Raw genomic sequence first — 19,812 nt, 5'->3', positions numbered from 1 at the left:
CGTATATCTAGACTTAGTTGTGGTGACATTTTTGTCCAAGAGAAGTCCCTTTTTTAATGGAATTATCTGGAGAGTCATATTTGTAATATTTGTACTTTAAAAACCACCTAGAGATTAATACAGAACCATAAAAAAAAACTGATGCAGATCCTAAAGAGCAATAATTGAACCTAAAATATAGGCTATATTTTTTCTCTAAATGATTACAAGGTCTATTTTCTTAATTTTCTTATATTTTTTATGTTAAAATAGTAATAACATAATTTATGTCTCTCCTTTTTCAGTGTATAGGCAATAAGTGAAAATTCACCCTATTCTATTTTCTAAATTCATCCATTTTTGCAGTTAAACGTATGCAGGACTTTTCCAATCATTTAGTCCTCTTAAACTCATCCCTGCAAGCCTGAGTTGATTTGCCTCCAGTTTTGAGTGCAATGCTCACATCCCAATTGTTTTCTATAATCTGTTACACTTAGATGTACATCACAATACGGAAGAAAGATCTGTCGCTACTTCCGACCTTGCTGTCTTGTTACATTGACATACTGTAGAGTAGGTTAGTATCCGTCCACATTTTCAGTGACGTTGGTTCCAGAAGTATTTTTCCATTAATTTTTTCGCATTGGGATTTTAAAAAAAAGTCTTTATTAAAATGTTATAAGCCATAAACCAGACCAACCAGCTATGAGGTAAATCACAACATTCCAAACATTAATTTGAAATAAAAATGTATTTTGAGAGCGCAGGGAGACTTCTACTGTCTTTTGTGGTGCTTCGTGAAGTGGGTGTTCCCAGCAAACTTTTTGTGCGTTTTGCTTGACGGGACTCTCTGATTGGTGGAAATTTCTCTCACCATGAATTCTCCTGTTAATAACAATTATTCTAAAAATAAGCTGAAATAATGTGAACAGATGGCTGAATTCTGTTCACATTATTGAATTCGGACATGCTACGCATCTCACATAATGTTATCTGCATACTATATAGTTAGGAAGTAGGAATATTTAGATGCAGGGATTATTTTTGCAGTTCCAGACACACTTCAAAGAAAAAAACACAACTTAATCTTTCTGTATTCAGACCGGAGGTGCCCGAAAGAAGCGGTTAATAAAAGCTGCATTAAAGTTGGCTGTTTGTGATCCCACTCTGTCATCTAAGTGTTGAATGGCCAGCTGTGCAGCTGCACCCGATGACCCGCCCACAACCCCTCCCACTGCCCCTCCCACTACCATTCCAGCCGGCCCTTCCACAGAGCCCACGATCATTCCCATGGCTGCTCCAGCTACAAACCCCAGTCCTAGTCCCACAGCCAGGGTAGTCCTGAGGCGGCTATTCTGCAGTTCGGCCTTGTCCCTGATTTCTGCTTCGACACTTGCATTGTAGTTGTCCATCTGCCAGCGCAGCTCATCCCCCCGAAAATGCTCCTCCAGTTCCCGGCATGTCCTCTTGATCTCAGCGTGTCTCTTCTTGCGTAGCTTTCTCTCCTCGGTTCTGATGCTGTCCTCTGCCCTCTTGTAAGATCGGTTAATGTAATGGTGTCCACCCATTGCCTGCAGCATCCGCTCGATCTTATGTAGGAGCTCCCTTTTCCCGGCGTGGTTCCTCCAGTTCTTACTGAAGACATGATAGCGGCCGTTGCACTGCTCCACAAGTTCCTGCAGGTGCCAGTCGGTTCGCATGACCTTGTCGTTAAGCTCTCTGCCTCTCAGATGCCCATCGTAAACCAAGAGGACCATTGTGTAATTTAGAACATTCTCCCCAAATTTATTCGTAACCAGCTTGGGAGTCTTCATGTCATTAGGGGAGATCTTCTCCAGGTCGAATACGATGAGTACGGCATGAGGTCCGGGAGACGACAAACACATTGATCTTCTCAGCTCTTTCCTCATTTTGGACTTGGACAGGTCTTTGTTGTACATGTTCGGTCCGTTGACTACTGCAACCCGTCTTCCTATAAACTCTCCCACATTTTTCTGGCTGCTGGTAATGCCATAAACATCCCCGGAGAACTCCTCCCTTCCCAAAATGAAGTTGGTGAGAAGGAACTGGGATGTACCACTGCTCCCGATAACCAATATCCTTAGTTCCACATCACCAAACCCTAGGAGAAAATAAAACAGTGATTTGAGCACAAGGAATAGCTGAAAATAAAAATGATGTCATTATTAACTCACCCTCATATTGTCACAAAACCATTTGCTGTATTTTGTCCCCCAGTGGAACTCAAAAACACCATGTCAAGATCGATGCAAACACCATAAAAGTTTGTACATAAGTCTTGTGCGCTATATTCCAAGTTTTCTTCTGAAGTCAGGCTGTAATTTAAGTTATTATTCACTGAAAATCTTTCCCCTATCACGTTCATGTTTATTTTCATTGGCTTGTTTAGTTTCTTTGCTTTGTCACTGTCTTGAGTTCTCGTTTGTTACTATGGTGTTTGATTAATCCTCACCTGTTCTCCATTCTGTTAATCATCATCCTCTGTGTATTTTAACCCTGTGTTCTCTGTTCTTTGTCTCGTGTTAAAGTTATGTTTGGATTATCGCTTCCTGGATTATTAAATACTGTTTATTGTTCATTCTGTGTTGTGCATTTCTCCTTTTGGATTTACTACTACAATGCCTGACAGAACACGAGAGGGAAATAAGGATTTAAAATATGGACTTGCTGGCCTTCAAGCTGCTCTGTCTAGAGTAAGGAAACAAGAATCTCGAGGACCATACCAGTGACTTTCTAGACCTAGTGTGTCTTACCACCTTCCCCGACTGACCCGTGTGTGTTTTGTTTTTTACCAGCCTAAATTAGCAGTTTAAGGTATGCCTGCCTGGTGTTGGTCCTCGAGAGAATTTTTAAGAGTTTGTGGAGAGGGTGTTGGTGAATAACTGATTAGAATTCATCTGCCCCACTGAGGACGACATCAGCTCCACTCCAGATCCAAAGCCCAGCCATCCACTTAACTCACTCCGCACGGAGCGAACGCCTGAGCCCATCGCAGACGTGGAGTCAGAGCCTGCCAATATGAATGAGCCAGAAGAATGGACTGAGCGACCATCGCCACAGGGCCCGAGCCCAATGAGAAGTCTAACAAGGTGTGTGAGCTGGCAACACAGTCCGTCCTAGTGGGAGAGCTAGCGGAGTAGGAGGGGATGGAGGAAAGCCCCGTCCACACTCCCGCTGCTGAACGTGATTGCAGCTTGCCTCTGTAAATTAGTATGAGGATTTGGAAGAGGATCATCTCCGAAGTCTCCTGTCACCACTGGTCCCGCCCAGCTCCAAGACTCCTATGTCTCCAGAGATCCCAACCAGCCTCCCTCTCCCACCTCCTCTTCCAAAGTCAGCCAGTTCTTCTGACCCGCCTTGGCTGTTTGCCTTCAATCCTTCGGCTCCTTCCCTGACACCACTGAACTGTGAGGATTTGCCTCAGGTCTTCCAGTCTCCAGCTCTTCCTAGTCAAAAGGATCTCCAGCCGTCGATTCAGTAACTTCACCTGGCCCGTCGACCTGTCGGCCCGCCTTGGCTCCTCCCTCCAATCGGCTCCACCAGAGACCATCGTCCTTGCTGCACCACTGGGCTCCTGCATCCCTCCAGCTCTGTCTTGGTAAGACATCGCACTGTCTGCGCCACTGACTTGCAGGTCTTCAAATACGCTTCGTCCCTCCACTTCTTCGGCTTTGTCAGGCTTCGCCTTCACCCTGGCTCCACCTCGGACGCTTGTCACGAAGGCTCCGCCGTTTTTATTTATTTATTAATCCTTACCTGTTCTCCAGTCTGTTAATCATAATCCTCTGTGTATTTAAGTCCTGTGTTCTCCTCTGTTCTTGTCTCGCGTTCAAGTTATGTTCGTTGTGTTTTTGTATCGCCCTTCCTGGATTATTCTATTCTGTGTTTATTGTTCATTCTGCGTCGTGCATTTCTTCTTTTGGATTTACTTCTGCAATGCCTGACACCCCCAGAGCAATATTTAAAAAAGGGTTTGACTCCAACTATTTGGCAATAACAGTAAACAACACTCCAGTTCAAATATGCAGAATGACATTTGAGAGCTGCAGTTGAGGGGAATCTATTCTGTACATTTCTGTGATTATTTTGTCAATAAACCAAATTATCTGTAGACTTTTCTGTAGACTCTTATGGGTATTTTATTTGTCCTATTTGAAACTTTTTCAAGGTGTGGAGCAGCATGAAACATCTTCCTTTGTGTTCCATAGAAGAAAGAAAATAATTCTGATTTGGAACAATATATGAGGGCGAATAATTAATGACAGAATTTATATATTTTTTAAACTATTCCTTTAAGATTAAGATGTAGCTTATATTATTTTACAGTGATGTTACCAACAAGTTGAGTATTTTATAATACTCATTTTTTAATTATATTTTTCTGTTTTGTTATACATGTATATTTTGTAATAATATAACACTAGTTGTAAATTAGACTTCTTGATTAAAAAATAAAAAATAAAAAATAAAAATATGCATTGCATGTGTTCAAAATTCATACGTATCTAGAGATGCATTAGTCAGAAATACCCTTGTGAAAAAAAGTAAAGATTAACATACTTTTTAAAGCAGAACTTATTACAGAAATAATATACTTTAAATAAAATGATTGATTATTCAATGTTTTCAGATTAATAATTAATTGCATGTTATTTACAATTAAATTAAAAGTATTATAAATGTATATGAAATGCCGTTAGTTGAACCCACTGACTTTTACATCTAACATCTTTATATGTAATTCCATAATTACTTCTATCATTTCATAATTACTTCTATTGTCGTTGAAATATGGTTAAAGTTATACTAAATGTACTGACAAGCATGAATGGTAAACTAAAATATACATTCATGTCATTTACATTGAAAATTTTTATGTTTATGTATTATACATAAATATTAAGTTGCAAATTAGTACATTTAAAATATATTACCTACACATGTAATATCAAACAACACGCTACAGTTAAAATTATAATCAACTACTTTTCATGTGCTTTAGTATGTTAATCAACACATCAAAATAAGTGCACTTTTCTAAAGCATGACAAAATGTTAAAAAGTGATTTTAAATTTGACATATTTACACAGTTCAGTTTTTAAAAGTGTTCTTAATTGCATAAAGAAACACATGAATGTACACACTCTTTAAATAATATTACATAATCTGCAAGTACTGTTATATATACATTTAAGCACACTTCTTTTTTACAAAGATTAGCCGCTCTATGTTGTGAAGTAATTTCAAACTTACCTGCTCTTTTAGGCATGTTTCCAGAGGCTGCTTTGTTTTACTGTTTTTGATGGTACGTTTTTATTGTTCTTGATGCAAAGAGCTTCTTTCTTAGTTTTTAAAAAATAATATTAGTCAGATGGCATATTACATTCGTTTTCTCATCTCTGTTGTTAATGGACAAGCTCTACTGGATGGAATAAGGCCTGGAGACATGGGGAATTGAATTCACTCATGCACTTGCCCAAAACACCCCACCCCACCCCACACCACCCCACACAAACACATGACTTCGATTTTGACTGCATGAGTTGCGTCATATGGCATAGGAATCACAGTTTTGACTGACAGAAAATACATTTTGTTTATATATGATTTATGCTTGTTATAGTTTTTTGTGTGTATCTAAGATTTTTGTATTGTATGAAATGCAAGTATCTTATAATCTTAAACACTAACTGTTCTGTCCTTTTTGAACAACAAAAATGTTTTCAACTAACAACAGTATACCAAAATATGTATAAATTAGGTTAACAAACACAAGCAATCAGCACAAGACAAGTTGATTGGTCACGTGTTTGGTTTAATAGTTGGTATAAATTATGTGCACCAACACTATGACGGAGTAATTATACAAAACTAGGTCAAATAATTTTTGTTTGTTTGGTTGGTTTTATGCTTGCTGCTGTAAATGAAATCTGTGTTTGTAGTCCTCTCTGTGGTTTTTGATTGCCTGTCCTTTTAAAGATTATGATATTGGGTGATGCCTGACACTAAGGGTTCATGTTCCTTTATATTTTATACGACCTATTAATACTATGAATGTGTATTGATCAAAATATCCTCTGAACATAACTGACCATGGCTAAGAGATGAATGTACAGCTTATTACATAATTCTTAAATGTACAATCTAAATACACTGTAAAAAAAATCCCAATTTCACAGAAAATAACTGTTTTTGATTATCATTTTCTTTCATTTTAAATTGTACTCAAACTCTGTAAAATTACAAATAATATCTGTGAATTAAAAATTCAGCTGTTATTTTAGGTATTGTGACATTAATGACTAATTCAAGTTATTCAAATTTTTTACAGAACATTTACTGTATCTTTCAATTATCTGTAATTAAACAGTAACAAAAAAGTTAAATGATAAAATGGTCAAATGACTGCAGCCCCCCCACCCAAAAAAAACCTGTACACTAACATTAAAGTATAACATCCTAAATTAAATAAACTGAAAAACACTTTTATTTTACAGTAATTCCTGAATTAACACGATCATATACCTTCAATGTAAAAAAAATAAAATAAAAATAAAAATCGTAAAAAAATGGTCAAATGACTGGCAGCTAACGGCTGCTAAACTAAAACCATAAAAGTAAAGTAAAATGTTCTTTTTTTAAATAAACCGAAAAACCGTATAATGCTCTAAATTATTCAATAGCATCAAGACATGAATGACATTAAAGGTAACATTCATATCAAAGATATTTAAAAAAAATCGATTCACAAGGAAAAAGAAGAAGAAAAAATAAGACATACGGAAAGAGGTATAGGCCTACGTGTAATCAAAATAAAGAAGATGAATTAAATTATTTGTAGATGTCCACAGTTCTGGTTGCTTTGCGGTTGGAAAGTCCTTTGCAATGTTTCAATGTAAATATTCGTGCCAGCCTTAAAATGGTAGATGTTGTATCCTTTCAGACCATTAAAATTTGTGTATAAGTAATATAATAAGATTGCATCTCTTTTTCGTCATAATAAAAAAAAATAACATCTCTTTTCTCTATGTGAATTTTAATTCCACTTAACATATTAAATAAATATTCCACATCAATCCAAAAGAATTTAACATATATACATTCAAAGAAACGATGCATTTCAGTATCCTTTTTACAAAAATTAACAGGATTCAGAAAGGTCATTTTTACATATTTTGATAGGAACTGGTTTGTTGGATACATTTTATGGATCATTTTAAAGTATATTTCATAAACTTTATTATGATACACTTTTTGTTATTATAAGTCCAAATCAATCTCCAATCAATAGCCTATTTCCAAAATGGTCATTCCAAAAGTATTTATTTCGAGGTGTTGCAGGGCAATATGAATCAAGCACCTGAAAAATGTATTATTACATGTATCTTTAATCAACACGTAACACAAAACAAACAAAAGCCTGAAGTTGAGCTTTCCCTGCGTCCCAATGTCATTACTATCCATCCTAAATAGTATGTGACATTAGTAATTGTAAATACTATTTAGGGCGGATAGGGTGGATAGTATGCACATTCGGACGCAGGGTTTGTGACGCAGTGTGTGTTGCAGGCAAATAGCGCCGTGTAGAAATTAACATGGCAGAAGTAAGCAGCACACATGGAAGCATAACTTGACCAGTACAGTATGTCGAGACGAGCTTTCCTCAGACAACATCAGGCTCTGCAGTGTTTGAGATCTATCGCTACTCACAGGCTTCCTCCTCATGCAGATGAAGCGTCACTTTATGTCCATGTGAGTGTCTAAATCCGATTGTCAAAGCCAGTCACTGTCAACAAATGTAAAGAAGTGTATCTGTCTGTATTAATCTTTTTTTTTTTACAGTGGCCATATTGCCTGAAAAAATGCTCCTACTGCAACTTCAACAAGTATATTCCCCGGAGTCAAAACCATGCGGTCATGACAGAATGTATGCAGAAAGAAACACAAACCTTACTGCAACTCAGTCAAGTCTCCCGGTCAGTAGATACCTCTAGAAAAATACACATTAGCACACTTGTAAAAAGAGAACCTATTACGGAAAATAATGTACTTTTTAAAGAATATACATAATTGCTTGTTATTTGCAATTAAATGAAGATGTATTCTAGTTTAAGTTTATATAAAAATGCAAGAAGCTGAACTTTAGAGTGCTTTTGTGACCCATTTAAAGGGACAGTTCATTCAAAAATAAAAATTATGCCATCAAATTCTAAACCTGTATGAGTTTCTTTCTTCTGTTGGACACAGAATAAGATATTTTGAAGAATGTGGGCCATGTTTATCTCCTCACCGGAGCATTTAACAGCAGCATTCAAGTTAGAATTGTATTCTTAGTAAAGCTACTAAAGTTATTCAATAGGAGCAGTGAGTGATTTTCTGTTTTTATTTTGTTGTTTGATTCATATTAACAGCATATATATAGCAGTAGGTACCGTATATTACACTGCTTTAGCTTTAAAGGGATAGTTCACCCAAAAATGAAAATTAGCCCATGTTTTACTCACCCTTTAATCATCCTAGGTGTATATGACATTCTTCTTTCAGATTAATATAATCGGAGTTATATTAAAAAATATCCTGGATCTTCCAAGCTCTGTAATGGAAGTGAATAGGTATATTTCATCAAGTTCATCAAAGCGCATCCATCCATGATAAAAGTGCTTGACACGGCTCTGCGGGAGTTAATAAAGGAAGTAAAGCGATGCATTTGTGTAAGAAAAATATCCATATTTAAAACTTCATACACTAAAATAACTAGTTTCTGGCAGATGGCACACTAACATGTGAAAGAGAACTTAGTTTATTACTCACTACTTCAGTGCTCTGTCTAACATCCAGCTCTCTGTATGTGTTCTTCAGATGTGTGCGCTCAGAAAACCATATATCAGAAGTTTAGATACATAGTATAATAAAGGATATGTTGGGTATTTTGAGCTGAAACTTCACAGACACATTCTGGGGAGACCTGAGACTTAAATTTTCATCTTGTAAACAAGGGGCATAATAGGTCCCCTTTAATTTTGGGTGAACTATCCCTTTAATTTGTGCTGTACTGTTCCCAAGGATCAGCTCAGTGTTTTTTGGAGGAGGAACGCCTAGCTTGGCTCAGCCCTCCACGATCGCTGCTGTCTTGGAGACTGTTTCCAAAAACGCCCATCTCTCAGATGATGCAGAGGTCACTCTGGAAGTGAATCCTACACCTGCTGGAAAAGCTAGTCTGAAGGACTTCATGTTAGCAGGAGTTAACCGGTTTTCTGTTGGAATTCAGGTACGCTGCTTCCACACATGGCACAATCTGTCAGATGTTATGTAGCTTACTTAGAGTCTTCATAGATCTAATGCTGTTTCCACAGTCACTGAATGATGATCAACTGAGGATACTAGGGAGGGACCACAACTCCCAGCATGCTCTCCGGACAGTGTCAGAGGCCAGGACGCTCTGCCCGGGACGTGTGTCTGTAGATGTCATGTTTGCTCTTCCAGGTCAAAGCGTAAAGTCATGGGAGAGTGAACTGGAGAAATTGCTGCCGGTTTGTGATGATCATGTTTCACTGTATCAGCTGACTTTGGAAAGGGGTACCCAGCTTTTTAAACAGGTTGAAACCAGGGAACTAAACGTGCCTGGTGATGATGTCACTGCTGACATGTACAAATCAGCACGCAGAGTCTTAGAGAAGGCTGGGTTTTGCCAGTATGAGGTGTCTAACTTTGCCAAAAATGTAAGTTATAATTTATAATTCCTTATGTTCTTAAACCTATACCTATAGTATCAAAATAAGAAGTAGCACTAGCAACACCAAGGTCATGTGTTTGATTCTCAGGCATGCACTGTAATTTGCTTTAAATAAAAGTGCCTACTCAATGAATAAATGCTATATTATTAGAATTATTTGAAATGTTCAAGTGTACCCTTGGTTTATTGATTATGTACTCATTGTAGAACGCTGTCAGTAAACACAATGTCGGGTACTGGAGGGGACATCAGTACATCGGTGTAGGCCCAGGTACATTCATGCACATTTACTACTCTTCAAACATTTGGGGTCAGCAAGATTTTTTTTGAAAGAAATTAACTTTTATTTAGCAGGAATGCACAAAATTGATCAAAAGTGACAGTCAAGACATTTCTAATGAAAAATAAAATTATATTTCTAATATCTAGTTCAGTCATGGAACTATAAGGCCCTGTTTAAAGCTGGTATTAAGATGCGTTTTGGTTTATCGGATCACAAGTTGACGAGAGAAACACATTCCCGTTTACACCTGGTGTTTTAATCCGTCTCTTCTGTCCACTTTCAAACACTTCTGTCCTGATTTCTTCGACGGGAGGGTCTATGGGTGGGTAAATCTATGGGCTTTTTCAGATCTTTCGATATAATGGACAAAATAAGCTCACGCAATTTACACATGAACGCAACAGGAGACGACAGGAAATCCCCAATCATTTTGATATGATGATTTGATGCTCAGGAAACACTAATTATTTTTGCTCCTTAACATTTTCGTGGAATCAATGATACCATTCAAACATTTGTGGTAAGATAAAAAAAAGAGAGAAATGAATACTTTTATTCAGCAAGAATGCAATAGATTGATCAAAAGTGACAGTAAATAAGTTTAGATTTCTATTAATATATGCTTTAATAATTGTAATAAATAAATGCGGTTTATTGAACTTTCTATTTATAAAATAATCCTGAAAAAAGTATCACCATTTCCACATAAATGTTAAGCAGCACACCTGTTTTCAACATTGATAATACTAAATTGTTTCTTGAGCACCAAACATCATATTAGAATGATTTCTGAAAGATCATGTGACACTGAAGACTGGAGTAATGATGCTAAAAATTCAGCTTTGATCATAAATTACATTTTAAAATATATCGATCAAATAAATGCAACCTTAGTATATATATAAATATAAGAAGAAAAAACAAAAATTTTTATATACTGTATAAAAATATAAGAAGAAAAAACAACTGAATTTATATACAGGTGCTGGTCATATAATTAGAATATTATCAAAAAGTTGATTTATTTCAGTAATTCCATTCAAAAAGTGAAATTTGGATATTATATTCATTCATTACACACAGACTGAAACCCATGTCTTGCATACGTCTGTGCGTGGTGGTTCTTGAAGCACTGACTCCAGCTGCAGTCCACTATTTGTGAATCTCCCCCACATTTTTGAATGGGTTTTGTTTCACAATCCTCTCCAGGGTGCGGTTATCCCTATTGCTTGTACACTTTTTTCTACCACATCTTTTCCTTCCCTTCGCCTCTCTATTAATGTGCTTGGACACAGAGCTCTGTGAACAGCCAGCCTCTTTAGCAATGACCTTTTGTCAGTTTTGTCAGTGCCACAGACTGATCGACTCCATGCCACGCCGCATTGCTGCAGTAATTCAGGCAAAAGGAGCCCCAACTAAGTATTGAGTGCTGTACCTGCTCATACTTTTCGTGTTCATACTTTTCAGTTGGCCAACATTTCTAAAAATCCTTTTTTTGTATTGGTCTTAAGTAATATTCTAATTTTCGGAGATACTGAATGTGGGATTTTCATTAGTTGTCAGTTTTAATCATCACAATTAAATGAAATAAACATTTGAAATATATCAGTCTGTGTGTAATGAATTAATATAATATCTAAATTTCAATTTTTGAATGAATTGCTTAAATAAATCAACTTTTTGATGATATTCTAATTATATGACCAGCACCTGTATGTGTATGTGTATATATATATATTACACCAACCTCAAACTGTGATAGACTGATCTTACAAAAACACACAGTAAGATTTCTCATGATCTGTTAGGGGCTCATGGGCGCTTTGTGCTGCGTGCAGTGGGAGGAGCTCAGAGGGAAGCACGAACCCAGACTTTAGAGCCAGATGTTTGGATACGAGAGGTTCAGCGTCACGGTCACGGGACTCGCCGTCGGATACAGCTTGACCACCGTGGCCTGTAAGTGTATCTGACATGTAGTCCACACACAACTCGCTGTGTAAGTTATTGAATCAGATCATAATTGTATGTGCAGGCTGGAGGAGGTTTTGGTCATGGGTCTGCGTATGAATGAAGGGATCACCCTGCAGGTAAAATGGACCGCTTCTTAACACAACATAGTTCAGGTCACATTTTGAACCAATTATGTTTTGCTTTTTTTTTTTTTAAATACATGATTTATACAACATGTTAATATACGTAACGGTAGGTCGAAATGCTAATGCTTTTTTTTATATGAAGTCGGTGAACTGACAATGCATTTGATCTTTTTTTCTTATGAAATGGTGTAGCACTGGGAGTTGTTCAGCCCAGAAGCTGACCTCCAACACATTTTTGGGATGTCAGAAAACGTTCAGGAATTGCAAGCAGGCGGACTTCTAATACTTAATGACAGGTAATGCTTACGGCTTCAAAACTGTTTTACTTTCAAAGTAACCCAAGTGTGAAAGTACATTTTCACTTACACATCAATTCCCCCCTTATACTCACCTTTATGTTTTAGGGGTTTGCGGTGTTCCTGGGAAGGATTAGCGTTACTGGACAGCATCTTACCCACAATGCTGCTAGAATTAGAGACGTTTTTCCAAAGCAGAGTTTCTGTACATCAGCAAGAGCACTGACTTTCACAGAGACGGATGACCGTTTACATCGGAGAAACATGAGACAGATAATGGGTAAACATGAAACAAATGCATCGATGATTGAAGAAGTTTGCTCTTGAAGAAGGAACGTGGGTCAATAATGTGACACGTTTTATTTCCCTCTATATATTAATTTATTCACAAATACAGAACATTAAGAAAAGTATTGCACACATGACTTGAATGCACCTCTTAAATATGAACATGCTTTTAATTTCTTTAAATTTAAGGGGTTTGGGTGCATGAAGTAAAATATCAGCATGATATGATCTATTTATTTAAGAAGAATTCAATTCTATATTTTCTAAATACATATCTCATTGTAAACAGTTCATCCTTGCTTACGTTTCATTTTTTTGACCTTGTGATGTTTAATCAAGATGTCATAATGGTATCTTCCATTGAAAATGACAGACTTCTTTCTGGTGGTGACATATGCAAGACTTCTCCAATCATTTAGTCTCCTTAAACCCCACCCACTTCTCAAAATCCATTCAACCACCAATGCATTGAACCAAGTTCCCGTCCTACTTTTTTTTCTTTGTCGATAATCCGTGTGTAGGCTACGTCACAATACGGAAGAAAATGTCCGTTTCTGCTTGTTTCATCACAAATTTAAATAAAATCTTTTTTTAATGTTGCCTTTGTGTCTGTCTATATGTTTTTTTTTAATATGCTTTAAGACAAACCTTGTGCAAATTCATCAATCAACACTATTTTCTCCTTAAAACTGCAGTGAACCAAAGACAGTCTCAAAAGCGAGGTTTGAAACCGCCCCTAATTTCTACTTTACAAACTCGTAACCAATCCCATCAATGTGCGGGATGGGCCTTATCCTATCATTATTTAAGGATGCTAATTTTTAGAAAGCTGTCTGACTTTGAGATGGAGAATGTGAATATGGTTTGTGTAAAATTAGCAACATATTCAATTGCCATTGTGTCTGACGTTGTAGAGCGATACGTACAACGCATTACCTTTTTGATACATTGACTTGTAGACGAGCCTGTATAATTAACTCTTCTGAATCAGTTTCTGGTTCAAACATGTCTGAATTAAACTAGTAATTCCACTTGCCATTGTGCAGCATTTAAGTGGATCCCTGAGCTGGTGTGAGTGAGTGGAGGCGGGGCTAATTTGCATATTCTTAGAACACTAAATGAAAAAAGGGTGTGGATTTACATTTAAATATGCAATTTTGATTATCGAAGATAAGTTGTAAGGGATACAATTATTGACTGCAGGGGGACTTTAAGTAAATTACGTTTTACTTAAAAAAATAATGATTAAGATGTGTTCGTGTATTCAAGGGAATTTGGTACTGGGGTCTATATGACCCCAATCGACTTTTCCTTAGTAAAAAAAAATGGTTCCCTTCATCTCAGTGGAATAAGATTTTGTCAATTTTCCTACATTATCTATCTATACACACACAAAAAAACTGGGCTTGATTCGGTCGTTCTATAGGCATGTAAAAAAATTTTTTACACTTCTTGTCTTCGGGGTCAATATGACCCCACATTGAAATTAATGGGAAAATCGAAAAAAAAAAGTTTTTTTTTTTCATTTGTCAAAAAAAATTAATAAATCCAGAATAAATCTGAAACTTTCCATACCGCAATGAAGTCCTGGTACTAGAGCACAAATGCAATGTGGAACGAACATGATCACTTGCACACACACGTGCACGCGCACACAAACACACAGGTGTGACTCCAATAGAAAGCATTTTTATTGAAATTGGCAAATAAAATCAATAATTCCTGCATAAATCTGAAAATTCTCACACATAAATGAAGGCCTGGTACTAGATCACTAATACAATGTGGAATGAACATTATCACACACACAGACACTAATACACACACAGATAGAGAGAGGTGTGACTGCAATAGAGAGCATTTTTATAGAAATTGGGAAATAAAATCAATAATTTCTGCATGAATCTAAAACTTTCACACATAAATAAAGGCCAGGCATTAGAGAAAAAAACAATGTGGAATGAGCATGATTGCACACACACACACACACATGCACATGCGTACACACAAACACACACAGACACACAGGTGTATTTACTCTTCACTCCTGTTCATATCTGCCTATTAGCTGTTTGTTTTTTGTTTTTATTTACTTTTTAAAAATTAATTTTTTATTCTAAAGTTAATAATTTTGTACATTTTGATTATTGAAATATGTAATTGCAATCAAGTATTTTCTTTTAGTGGTAACTTATGTGGCATTATTGCAAATTTATTTGGCATTACTGCACATTTATATAGCACTATTGCAATAACAAGATACTTCAAAAGACCTCAAACAACAACAAAAATAATTCTAAACTTTGACAAAATACTGATTTAATGTATTTTAAACGTTTAAATATATATATGCATAACAAAAGCTGTTATAAGAACAGGAAGTCACATCCAGAAAAATGAATGGATCTCAATGGGGCCTCTGCTGGATGCATATGGTAATTACAATTCCAGGCTAAAAATATATAATCTACAAAAAACAGCTAACCAGCAGATGGCAGAATTATGCATCTAACACCTATATCAATATCCAGAAACAATTCCTATTTAAATTTGATCATCATTAATGCGTTTTTTTTATAAAAAATTAATATTTCATACATATGCTAATGGTGTAGTGGAGGAATTCTGCAGTAAATAGGTAAAAAAGTACTTCATATCCCCCAAAACACAGCATTAATGAATAGATGAGAAGTAAACAAAAAAAAATGATATGTTATTTGTATTATTAAAAATGTATATTTTTTGTACAATTACTCTATCAATTGTTGGGGTCATATGGACCCCAAAGCCAAGATTTGTAAACAGGAAACGAAGACAAAATGAAGGTTAAGGAAAATGTGTTATTTTTACATGACGGTTAAGGTCAGTTCACACCAAGAACAATAAACTTGCGTCCTCACTAACTGACGACATCCTTCGGTTTATTATAAGTGTGTGCTGCAGTTTTGTCGTCTTTTTTTATAGTTCATCAGCTGGAAAAAAATCGTTCTGAAAGTGATTCCAACTATATTGTTTCTCTGTGCCGTTTTCGCTATTATTAGCGTAGACGTAGAATTTTTTTAGCGCTATAATCTTTATCGTTGACATTTTTAGAGTCATGAAAAGTCACAAAGCTTTTAGAAAATGACAAATACCCTTGACAGTTTACCTGTTAAATACCAACAGTTAATCAGACACCATAATAGATCCAACATTAACAGAAGAGGGGGGGAATAAATAATACAAATTAAATCAGTGCATCACGACTCTTAAACCATGAATCGCGAGGGCAATAAACCTGGCGACTCACCAGGGAAAAGCGTCCGAAAATAAAACGCCAATAGACCTTTACGGCCCACAGAACATGAACACACGTAGAGGGAGAATGACACGACCACACTTAAACATGCTTTTTATAAAGCCTAGTCTAGAACGTAACGCGTCTCAGTAATTGCGCCGCACAGGTGTGCTCAATGTCAGGACGCAGCGCTGCGCCATGGCGTTTCTTCCTAATTTAGAGGTACACAACCATTAAGATGAAGGGAAAAAATCATTCTAATGAACCAAGAGCTAGAGAAAATATTAAAAACACTCTACATGTCACACGTATATGCGGTTTATGCAATTTTTACACTTAAAATATGCTATAATTTAGGAATCTGTGAAACGATGAACACTTCTTGATCTTGATTGCTGGTCTGATCTATGAAATCTGAAGTGATTGTATCATGGGGGCTTTATCGTCTTTAGTGGTATTTGATGCGACATGCATATGATTTCATATTGCATCTGCCAAGTTACTCCTCTTCAAACCACCCACATGCTCAGTCAGAGAAGTTCACTGAAGAATCATGAGTTATTCTTGTTTCTCCCTTTTTATTTCATGTAGAAACCCACTTAAAATATATTGCATCAATATAGTTGAGACATTATTGTATCAAAAGGCTGTTGTTACGGTCCCTAATATAAATGTCTAGGATTCAAGGGACACATAACATAAAAGATGGACAACGACTAGCGTGATCCAAATAAAGTATTTATTGCAACACAAACAATGACAGAAACCAATTAGAACTAACAGTCCGCTGTCCATGGTGCTGATCTGCGCCTTGTGCATGTGCAAATCATTATGCAAATATCTGTGGATGCGTTAAAACGTCTATATGCTTCTTTGTCTTACTATTGATGCAGGTTGTCATTTCTTTGCAGTCATATTAATCACTGCATTCATGAATATTCAAAGTTTCTTTCTGTATCGTGTGGTGTAATGTCTATTATGCAAAGCGTGATTGTATTGTCAGGGATTCACACATATTAATGCGTGGGCGTATGTTCTTACTAATGCGAGAGAATTTTACGCCAGCACAACGATAATGACTCAAGCCACTGCAGACGATGAGAAGTAAGGCTTCAACGCCCACAACTTTCTTCCCGTTGTTCATCCATAAATGGACATGTGTGAGGTTTGTTCTAAAAGTAGACGCGTAGATGCTGCTGTAAAAGTGAGGTGAGGTGGGGCATACACGTTATAAATATGTACAGTATTATGACTCGTGAATATTACTGAAGTGGTGTCACGTTATCTCGTTGTCATACCCGATTTGCTGAAAATAAACTTTTAAGCGGAAACATTGTTTGCAATGAACAAACTCGCGCATAAGGAGGGAAAACACGACGCATTATTTCTTAAGGACAATTTTATTGTTGTCTGTTATACATGAAAAAGTGGAAACAATTTTGAGGTACTAATGAAGGTTTATTCATTTTCAAGAAAAAAAAACAACAACAACAGCGCGTGAATGCGTCTTTTTTGTTGTCTGAAGTAGCCTATAGCCTAAGAAACGTGCAAACAAATGTGAGGTAGCCTATAATACACTCAATATAAAGAAAATATTCATACTACTCAATTATACAACATTTCCCAGTTGGAAATACATGCGTCAGTATCTGCGTTTTGAAACTGGTCCAAACTTGTCATGAACTGCATTTAAAAAATGGTAACATGGTTTTATTCATATAAGTCATTCATATAAGTCAAAATAGTATTTAACAGCACTGAATCAACGTAAATAGCCTACATTAACTCATGCGGTAAAACCTACAATTGGTTACCACACTTTACTGCGTGGTTGGATATTTTCACTCTTAAAAAGTTTATAAGATCATTTTTGCAGTAATGCCACAAAATAACCATTTTTTGGTTCCCCAAAGAACAGTTCTTAAAAGAACATAGAACCACAGATTCCAATAAAGAACCTTCATTTTTAACAGTTTAGCTTGTTTGTTGCTGGTCTTCCAGTTGGTCTACCAGTTTACACCAGCTAATGACCAGTTTAGACCAATAATACCATCTTAAGCCTGCTTTTCCTGCAGGGTTTTAAAGAGATGCACAAATACTTTGAAATCTGTCCTCTGGTCCAGCCAGGGACTTATAGAATATAATAATTCTTACGTAGCTGAATAATTATTATTCATAGGTTTGAAACAGAGTCCCTATAGCGTTACTCTTTTACTGTATTTGGCACCTCTCAATAGGTGTACTTCTTTTAGGGTTACTCGGCCCCATCACGCGCCGCAGATCGCTACTGAAACTCGGTCTACGCGCGAGCGGTTGCACCGCCCCACACGGCTCATTCACGGCTCTTTTGTTTCTCTTTCTGCTGCTCAGCGCTTGATACGTGTGCATGGAGATGTCTCGATGGAGAGAGGGTCTGGTTTCTGTGGGGAGTCCACCCAGCACCGCCAGGGCTTCGAACATCTCCTCCAGGTTGGCGGAGTCTTTAGCAGACACCTCGAAAGAGACACTGTCCTCCCCGAGAAACCGGCAGATGTCTGAGTGTTGCACAGCTCTCGAGGAGTTTAAGTCAGTTTTATTGCCACAGATTATGATCGGAATCTGTCTGTTTTCTTTGGACTTGGTCAGCTTGGATTTGGCCGTGACAATCTCCTCGCGTAAAGAGCAGACCTCAGTGAAAGACTCTCGGTCAGTCACGCTGAACACCAGCAGGAATATGTCACCTGTTGAGGACATAACAAGAAATTAGAACTTAGTAAATCATAGATATAGAATAAAATATACCGAATACCGAATAAAAAACGGTACATGGGCTATATATACTGACCGGTCAGAATAGTCAGTCTTCGCTTGGCAGGGAAGTCTCTCTCTTTGGACGCGTCCAGGATATCTAGCTGGTATTTCTCTCCTCGGATGTGGAACAGTTTGCTGTGAAAGTCTTCAGTCGTAGGCTCATAATGTTCCTCGAATCCATCATCGCCGAGGAAACGGCGTATAACCGCCGTTTTTCCCACTCGGGGCGCGCCGAGCACAACTATGCGCCTGTAATGACTGGGTTTCACGCTGACCAGATCGTCGTTTTTACTCTCATATCTCATATGCTTTGTTTTATGGAGCTGAGAAGCGGAGAAGGGGTCCAGAGATCTCCGTGGTTTGCGTTCAGAGGACGAGGTTCGCTTTCCAGTGCTGGAGGAGCGCACCACTCCTGGATGTCTCCAGTGCGATGCGCACTGCAAATGCTTTTCAACTGTTGCGGCGCTTTCGGAATGATAGCTGCAACAGGAGAGCGTCGCGGTGCCATCAACTGAAAGAAGAGCTTTGTCAGTTGTGTTCACCATGCTCCTTGCTGGTATCATCCAGAACGGCTGGTTCTGTGCTCTCGGTGCAGTGAGTTGTACAGTACGCGCTTCCCGCAGTGCTTTTTATATGCTGAGGGTGGATGGGGGGTGTCGTGTGGTGCGTCATTCAACGCTTATAGATTTGGTTTCTTCTGGTGAATCTGAACAATGCTGCAGCCTATTTAAGGTATTGCCCACCGCAGTGTTACTTGGATCTGAGCCATGCAGAGCTTCAGATTTTCAGTATTGTCAACTAATGCCTTCTTAAAAAATGCGCACTGAAGAAGTCAAAAGGTTTCCAGCTTAAGTTGGATTGAAAAATGCCTGAAAAGCTTAAGGAATGCCATAAATATGCATTTGTAAAAAGTTAGCATAAGATAGCAGATATTGTCTTTATAGTTCAAAAACTTATCATCATTAAACAATTTGGGTAGATTTTTAAAAATATTTTTGAAAGACGTTTCTTATGCCCAATACTGCATTTATTTGATCAAAAAGAAAAT

At 37.2% G+C, this 19,812-nt stretch overlaps 3 protein-coding genes across 3 annotated transcripts; 1 reads left to right on the top strand and 2 right to left on the bottom strand.

Moving 5' to 3' along the window:
• Positions 1 to 968: 968 nt before the first annotated feature.
• LOC143722389 (GTPase IMAP family member 7) lies at positions 969 to 5,378 on the bottom strand. The gene is made up of 2 exons (XM_077213796.1): positions 5,255 to 5,378; positions 969 to 2,101 (listed from the first exon to the last, which is right to left on the bottom strand). The coding sequence occupies exons 1-2, from the start codon at positions 5,268 to 5,270 to the stop codon at positions 1,077 to 1,079; spliced, it is 1,041 nt and encodes a 346-aa protein (XP_077069911.1). The 5' UTR covers positions 5,271 to 5,378; the 3' UTR covers positions 969 to 1,076.
• Positions 5,379 to 7,577: 2,199 nt separating this feature from the next.
• On the top strand, positions 7,578 to 13,296 carry rsad1 (radical S-adenosyl methionine domain containing 1). Its single transcript, XM_077211696.1, has 9 exons — positions 7,578 to 7,753; positions 7,844 to 7,977; positions 9,065 to 9,269; positions 9,355 to 9,720; positions 9,942 to 10,005; positions 11,826 to 11,973; positions 12,050 to 12,104; positions 12,306 to 12,409; positions 12,518 to 13,296. Exons 1-9 carry the CDS (start codon positions 7,646 to 7,648, stop codon positions 12,633 to 12,635), a joined length of 1,302 nt encoding a protein of 433 aa, XP_077067811.1. The 5' UTR covers positions 7,578 to 7,645; the 3' UTR covers positions 12,636 to 13,296.
• Positions 13,297 to 17,548: 4,252 nt separating this feature from the next.
• Positions 17,549 to 19,347, bottom strand: rasd2a (RASD family member 2a). Its single transcript, XM_077213795.1, has 2 exons — positions 18,799 to 19,347; positions 17,549 to 18,694 (listed from the first exon to the last, which is right to left on the bottom strand). The coding sequence occupies exons 1-2, from the start codon at positions 19,325 to 19,327 to the stop codon at positions 18,186 to 18,188; spliced, it is 1,038 nt and encodes a 345-aa protein (XP_077069910.1). The 5' UTR covers positions 19,328 to 19,347; the 3' UTR covers positions 17,549 to 18,185.
• Between the last annotated feature and the right edge of the window lie 465 nt (positions 19,348 to 19,812).

The sequence above is a fragment of the Siphateles boraxobius genome, unplaced genomic scaffold (assembly GCF_051911475.1).
Source record: "Siphateles boraxobius isolate OS27281-9 unplaced genomic scaffold, OSU_SipBor_1 66, whole genome shotgun sequence".
Classification (NCBI taxonomy): domain Eukaryota; kingdom Metazoa; phylum Chordata; class Actinopteri; order Cypriniformes; family Leuciscidae; genus Siphateles; species Siphateles boraxobius.
This window is presented reverse-complemented; position numbering and strand designations above follow the sequence as displayed.

Bases quoted from the DNA above. Each gene is read 5' to 3' on its own strand.
- rasd2a (XM_077213795.1), bottom strand. From the start codon at position 19,327: ATGATACCAGCAAGGAGCATGGTGAACACAACTGACAAAGCTCTTCTT. The intron at 18,695-18,798 runs GTCAGTATATAT...TGTCCTCAACAG, and splicing joins AAGACTGACTATTCTGACCG to GTGACATATTCCTGCTGGTG.
- rsad1 (XM_077211696.1), top strand. From the start codon at position 7,646: ATGTCGAGACGAGCTTTCCTCAGACAACATCAGGCTCTGCAGTGTTTG. The intron at 9,270-9,354 runs GTACGCTGCTTC...CTGTTTCCACAG, and splicing joins GGTTTTCTGTTGGAATTCAG to TCACTGAATGATGATCAACT. The intron at 10,006-11,825 runs GTACATTCATGC...ATGATCTGTTAG, and splicing joins GTACATCGGTGTAGGCCCAG to GGGCTCATGGGCGCTTTGTG.